Genomic DNA, 7500 nt, shown 5'->3' with positions numbered 1-7500 from the left:
GAATGCACGTGTGTCTTGAAGAAGAATTTTAGATTACAAACTTTTAAAAGCAGTTTATGCATTCGGTCTCACTGGTTTGCTGGTCTCAGCTGCTGTATCCCAGTCACACGCCTCTAAAACCAGTGACAGACCAGCTTAACCAGTCGAAGACAGGGGTTTTCAAACTGGGGTCCTGGGACGCCCAGGGGTCCTCCAGAAGTTTCTAAGCGGTCCCCAGGAAAAAAAAAACAAAAAAAAAAAAACAAAGACAAAGCAAAAATGGATAAAGTCTACCAAACATTCCAAATGTTTCAATTCTAAATATTTCTCAGCTTTCTTGCCGTATACATACTTTCCAGAATTGTATCTTTCTAGTGAGTTTTTCTCACTATAGTCCCCTTTGTCTCGCTCACTGAAGGATTAGTTCACTTTTAAATAAACTTTTGCTGATAATTTACTCACCCCCATGTCATCCAAGATGTCCATGTCTTTCTTTCTGCAGTCGAAAAGAAATTAAGGTTTTTGATGAAAACAGTCCAGGGTTTTTCTCCATATAATGGACTTCAATGGGCTCCAAACGGTTCAAGGTCCAAATGACAGTTTCAGTGCAGCTTCAAAGGGCTTTAAACGACACCAGATGATGAATAAGGGTCTTATCTAGACAAACCATCAGTTTCTGCCAGAAACCCAGCAGTATTTATGCTATTATTTTAGCTCTTATCAGACGAGCGTGATCGTCTCTGAGCTCAGCCATAACTTCCGGAGAGTGAGGTCAAATTAGATTGTGGTCATAGATGTATACGTAGATGCCTCATTAGTGACTGCAGATCAGTAGAATGAGGCATCTACTATCGATATATCTATGACCACGATCTAATTTGACCTCACTTAGCGGAAGTTATGGCTGAGCTCAGAGATGATGACGCTCGTCTGATAAGAGGTAAAATAATAGCATAAATACTGCTGGGTTTCTCTCAGAAACTGATGGTTTGTCTAGATCAGACCCTTATTCATCGTCTGGTGTCGTTTAAAGCCCTTTGAAACTGCACTGAAACTGTCATTTGGACCTTGAACCGTTTGGAGCCCATTGAAGTCCATTATATGGAGAAAAATCCTGGACTGTTTTCATCCAAAACCTTAATTTCTTTTCGACTGCAGAAAGAAAGACATGGACATCTTGGATGACATGGGGGTGAGTAAATTATCAGCAAAAGTTTATTTAAAAGTGCCTTTAAGGCAGTTTTCTTAACGCAGTACGTAAGATGCTTACATAAAATTATTGTGAAAGTTGCTTATACAAATAATTTTGAATTGAAAATGGTCTAAACTTCCAACATTACGTATAGCAAATTTCATTTAGGAAACAATATGTTGTATTTATAATGTCACACTTACTATTTATCTGTTGAACATTTTAAAGGTTTTTACCATACATAAAAAATATATTTTAGGAAGGGGGTCCCTCATAAAAGGTTCATCATATTTGGGGGTCCTTGGCAGTGTTGGGGAAAGTTACTTTGAAAAGTAATGCATTACAATATTGCGTTACTCCCTTAAAAAGTAACTAATTGAGTTACTTAGTTACTTTTTAAGAAAAGTAATGCGTTACGTTACTTTTGCGTTACTTTTGCGTTACTTTTTCTCACCTGGGCTGGGCTTGCTTTTTAGTTTTGTTTTTTAATAGCAAAAAAAGTCCTTTTTTGTGCAAATGTAAAGACCTCTTCATACCAAAATTGAAATAATAGGCCTCAGGCTGAGGTATAAATGTGCTGCCATTCTGGATAATGGAAGAATAGGACGCAGGAGAAAAACGTTTTACCAATAAAAACAAAAAATCTAGTAATTTTTGCTCATGGCTTAACTGAATCATCAAAGGTCAGCAGCACGACATTGGTCAATAAAGGTAGATTAAATGCATAAAAATATTTGTTCTATTTAACATTTATATATTTGAGGTTTGAGTACTCTGATTTTGCATTTGACTGATTTTATTCATTTTGAGGAGGACAGAATCTTTATTGTGCAAGTGAGATGAGTTAATGCTCACATTTAGTCTAGAACTACAATAACCATCATGTTTACACACACGCCTCTGCACTTATTTTTCCCAACATGAGGACAGGAGAGCTGTCAGTCAAATAAATGTGAAAAAGTAACTTGCGTTACTTTTTTGAAAAAGTAACTCAGATATTTTGTAAATTTGAAAAGTAATGCGTTACTTTACTAGTTACTTGAAAAAGTAATATTATTACGTAACTCAAGTTACTTGTAATGCGTTTCCCCCAACACTGGTCCTTGGCATCATAAAGTTTGAAAACCCCTGGGCTAAGAGACCCTCAGCCCATTCAGTGTTTAATAAGCACCTGATCTGGTGTGATTTGTTCTGGTTTTCTGTGGCTCAGGGAGCCCGAGGCGACTCCGCAGTGTCCAAGATGACCACAGACAGCGGAGTCAGTCTGGAGGAGAGAGAGCCGGCCCTTCTCCCGGGATCTGTCCCGCGACTCCTCCCACCGCTGAGAGGTCAGAGGACAACACTGAAGAGGCTTCACTCCTGAAACCGCTGGTCTATAACAGTGTGTGTGTGTGTGTGTGTGTGAACTCTAGCCCAGAGTCCAGGACTGGCCCAGGGAACTGAAGAGAGAGTCGAGTCCAGGGAGATCCTGGAGCAGCTGCTCATCCAGGGAATCATTCCCGCTCAGCCGAAGCAGGGCAGCAGTGGAGAAGCCTACAACATCATGGTGAGCGACTGAAATATTAAACATGTTCAATAATACTTATGATTCTCACATTAAAGGGATAGTTCACCCAAAAATGAAAATTATCCCATGATTTACTCTCCCTCAAGTCATCCGAGGTGTACCTGACATTCTTCTTTCAGACGAATAAAAGTTATATTACACAAGTCCAGGCTAATCCAAGCTTTAGAATTGGAATCATAGTTGCTCTGTTTTTGAAGTCCATAAAAAGTGCATCTATCCATCATATAACTGCTCCACGCGCTCTGGGGTGTTAATAAGGCCTTCTGAAGCGAATCGATGCGTTTGTGTAAGAAAAATATTCATATTTAAAACTTTATCAAGTAAACTTTCGACTGAGCGCCTTCCGTGGAAAAGTGTCGAAAGTTGAAAGTGAAACTCAAGATGCATTCGTGACGTCATGACCTGGTCGTGTTAGTCTTTCGATCGGCTGAGGAACTTTCAACACTTTTTCCATAAATTGAACAGGGAAGACGGTTGATCGAAAGTTTACTTGCAAAAGTAAAATTGGAGATAAAACAGATCCTAATAACTACAGAGGAATCTGTCTAACCAGCTGTTTGGGAAAAGTATTTTGTTCTATAATCAACTCTCGGATTTCATCTTTCTTAAAGCAGCACAATGTCATCAGCAAATCTCAAATTGGCTTTCTCCCCAAACATCGAACCACTGATCATATTCACACACTACACACATTAATAAACCAACACGTACACCAAAAGAAAGACGGAAAAATATTTGCTTGCTTCGTCGATTTCAGGAAGGCTTTTGATTCCATTTGGCATACAGGATTGTTTTATAAAATCATTCAAAGTGGTATTGGGGGAAAAACATATGACTTAATTAAAAACATGTATAACAAAAATAAATGTGCAGTAAAAATTGGTCAACAAAGAACAGAATATTTTCCCCAACAGCGAGGGGTCAGACAGGGCTGCTGCCTCAGCCCGACTCTATTTAACATTTACATTAATGAACTGGCAGATCTACTGGACCAATCAGAGAGTCCAGGACTACAACTGTTCGACACACAAGTCAAATATTTACTATATGCAGACGACTTACTAATTCTGTCTAAAACACCAGAAGGTCTCCAGAACAATCTAGACATCTTAACTAAATACTGCCAGGACTGGTCCTTAGAAGTCAACTTCCAAAAATCCAAGGTCATGATATTCCAGAAGAAACCCAGAAATCTGGAACATAAACATACATTTACAGTAAACAACACCACAATTCAACACACTTTACATTATAATTATCTTGGTCTGGTTTTAACACCCACTGGAAACTTCAAATTAGCAATTCAAACATTACTTGCAAAAGCCCGCAGAGCCCTGCACGCCATACGCATGAAATTATTTAAAATAAACATCCCCATTAGAATCTGGACAAAGATCTTTGATAGCGTAATTCTGCCCATTGCACTGTATGGAAGTGAGGTCTGGGGTCCAGCGACTAACTACAGCCATAAGGTCTGGGACAAACACCCTGTAGAAGGTCTGCATGTGGAGTTCTGTAGGAACATCCTCCACGTCCACAGAAACACACCCAACAACTTATGCAGGGCGGAGCTAGGCCGACTTCCCCTTCATCTAACCATTAAAAAAAGAGCCTTGAAGTTCTGGATCCACCTACACTCAAGTTCTGAAGATGATCTTCATTTTAAAGCCCTACAAACACAGAACAGTCATCTTTGTGTAATGGTGTCAGAACTGATGAATATAGTGTATACCACTGCTCCTGTAAAACATGCAAAAATCAAAGAAATAATGAAACATGAGAAAGAGACATATATGCAGCATTGGAAACATCAAACCAAAGAGCAAAGCCGTCTCCAATGTTATCTGGGTCTAAACAGAGAGTACAGTCTGGCTAACTATCTTGTCTCAGTCAGGAACACAACACACAGAGCATTATTAACACAGTACACAGTGTGTGTGTGTGTGTGTGTGTAGGCTACATGATAATATCAGTTCCACTGGGACAAACCTTACGTTGTGTGTTAGATGGACGGCGCTGAGAAGCCGAGGAGCAGACCACCCGCTCGACTCGAGTCTCTGAGAACTCGCAAAGAACAAGACGTCACGAGTAAAGAAGAGATTGAGCTGAAGATGAGACAAGTGGAGGAGAGGAGGAAGGTGAAGCTCTAAATCACACGCATTATTCACTTCCTGTTATGCATTTTAATCACGCCGCTAAAGTTCACTGCTGGATTTGATCTTGCTGTAAAGTGCTTGTGGTTCACCTGAAATTAGATTATATTAACATTAATAATTACAGCAGTGGCCAAAAGTGATGTCCGGCCAGGAAAATTGACATCTTAAACCTTTATTCAAAAATTATTAAAATTTTGTAAGCATATTGCATAGTTGTGCTTGAAATCAATTGTTTTATTTGTGATAATGAATGAATGAAACATGCCAAATTGTGCGACATTAATTTTTGACCAATTGTGCAAAGAAATTATGAATACATGCAAAAACAAGAGAGCCAATGAAATATTTATGCCAAATAAATATATATTATGTTGTAGTCAAATTTTTTTTTGGTTTTCTGTGCATTTTCTTTTTTGCATATAAAATTAAAGCTGAACCTGTTCTCTGCATTTTTGCCAAATCATTATGTCAGATAAATACCGTGCACCAAATGTAGTGTTTGTTTTTCCTTGATATTTAATATATATATATTCCTTCTTTTTCGATGGTTGGTTGAAATTGTAGGGTCATTAAAATCAAATATTCCCTCTGGACATCACTTTTGTCATGTTACTGGACAAAACATCTATTTTTATACTTTTAATATTTCTTTCTATTCAACTAATTTCATATTTAATTATATATTTATTTTGCCTTATTAACACACCACCATATATGGATGGATGGATAGATAGATAGACACAAAGTATACTTAAACCCTTCTATGCAATATCGAAAAAGAAAAAGTGTGTGTTTGTGTGTGTGTGTGAGAGAGAGAGAGTGTGTGTGTGTGTGTGTGTGTGAGAGAGAGAGAGTATGTGTGTGTATGCGTGTATAAGTGTGTTTGTGTGTGAGAGAGTGTGTGTGTGAGTGGGTGTGTGTGCGTGAGAGTATGTGTGTGTGCTTGTATAAGTGTGTGTATGTGTGAGAGTTTGTGTGTGTGTGTGTGTGTGTGTGTGTGTATGCGTGTATGTGAGTGTGTGTGTGTGTGTGTTTCTGTTTGTGTGTGTGTGTGCATGTGTGTGTGTATTTCTATTTGTGTGTGTGCATGTGTGTGTGTGTGCATTTGTGTGCGTGTGTGTGTGCATGTGAGTATGTGTATGAGTGTGTGTACATTTCAGTTTTTTGTGTGTATGTGTGTGTGTGTGTCCGTGCGCGTTTGTGGTGTGTGTGTATGTGTGTGTGTGTGTGTGCGTGCATATGCATGTGCACGTGTGTGTGTGTGTGTGTGTGTGTGTGCACGTGTGTGTGTGTATGCGAATGTGTGTGTGTGTGTGTGTGTGTGTGTGTGATGGGTAGGTTTAGGGGCAGGGGCAGTGTGTGTGTGTGTGTGTGTGTGTGTGTGTGTGTGTGTGATGGGTAGGTTTAGGGGCAGTGTGTGGGTGTGTGTGTGTGTGTGTGTGTGTGTGATGGGTAGGTTTAGGGGCAGGGGCAGTGTGTGTGTGTATGTGTGTGTGTGTGTGTGTGTGATGGGTAGGTTTAGGGGCAGTGTGTGTGTGTGTGTGTGTGTGTGTGTGTGTGTGTGTGTGTGTGTGTGTGTGTGTGATGGGTAGGTTTAGGGGCAGTGTGTGTGTGTGTGTGTGTGTGTGTGTGTGTGTGTGTGTGTGTGTGTGATGGGTAGGTTTAGGGGCAGGGGCAGTGTGTGTGTTTGTGTGTGTGTGTGTGATGGGTAGGTTTAGGGGCAGTGTGTGTGTGTGTGTGTGTGTGTGTGTGTGTGTGTGTGTGTGTGTGTGTGTGTGTGTGTGTGTGTGTGTGTGTGATGGGTAGGTTTAGGGGCAGGGGCAGTGTGTGTGTGTGTGTGTGTGTGTGTGATGGGTAGGTTTAGGGGCAGTGTGTGTGTGTGTGTGTGTGTGTGTGTGTGTGTGTGTGTGTGTGTGTGTGTGTGTGTGTGTGTGTGTGTGTGTGTGTGTGTGTGTGTGTGTGTGTGTGTGTGTGTGATGGGTAGGTTTAGGGGCAGTGTAAGGAGATAGAAAATACGGTTTGTACGGTATAAAACGGTAAAAAACCATTACGCCTATGGAATGTCCTCACATTTCACAAAAACAAACATGTGTGTGTGTGTGTGTGTGTGTGTGTGTGCGTGTGTGCGTGCATGCATGCAGGCGTGTATATGTGTGTGTGCATGTGTGTGCGAGCGTGTGTGTGTGCGTGTATGTGTGTGCGTTTGTGTGCGTGCATGCGTGCATGCAGGCGTGTGTGTGTGTGTGTGTGTGTGTGTGTGTGTGTGTGTGTGTGTGTGTGTGTGTGCGTGCGTGTGTGCGAGCATGTGTGTGCGTTTGTATGCATGTGTGTGCATTCAGCAAACAAGTTTATTTAAACTTAAAAAACAAAACTGAAAACACGCGCACACGTAACATCCAGACAATGGGAAACACTGCTGAAACCAGGAACAGGTGTGGGCAATGAGTTGCTATGGCAACGGCGTAAACAAACAAGGATAACAATGGGAAAAAAAATGCTTATATCAAAATAAGAGTGTGTAAACACCAGACGAGCTGTATTATAGTCAGTTTCTGTAAGATCTGTTAAAGGAAAGTGTGTTTTTAGGAGCGAGAGGAGGACCTGAA

The 7500-nt window shown here is 40.5% G+C and overlaps 1 protein-coding gene across 1 annotated transcript in view; it reads left to right on the top strand.

Annotated features, from left to right (window-relative positions):
• Window positions 1-7500, top strand: part of stmnd1 (stathmin domain containing 1) — a gene marked incomplete at both ends in the record, with an annotated part of 9917 nt that overhangs the window by 2221 nt on the left and 196 nt on the right. Inside the window, 4 exons of the mRNA XM_079829731.1 lie at window positions 2382-2499; window positions 2584-2717; window positions 4745-4876; window positions 7481-7500. The exon at window positions 7481-7500 is cut by the window's right edge and continues 196 nt beyond it. Of these exons, the coding sequence (XP_079685857.1) occupies window positions 2382-2499; window positions 2584-2717; window positions 4745-4876; window positions 7481-7500 (404 nt within the window). The remainder of the gene's footprint in view (window positions 1-2381; window positions 2500-2583; window positions 2718-4744; window positions 4877-7480) is intronic.

This window comes from Gobio gobio, assembly GCF_949357685.1.
Source record: "Gobio gobio genome assembly, chromosome: 11".
Classification (NCBI taxonomy): Eukaryota; Metazoa; Chordata; class Actinopteri; order Cypriniformes; family Gobionidae; genus Gobio; species Gobio gobio.
The sequence above is the reverse complement of the archived record's forward strand: the minus strand, read 5'-3'. Positions and strand labels throughout refer to the sequence as shown.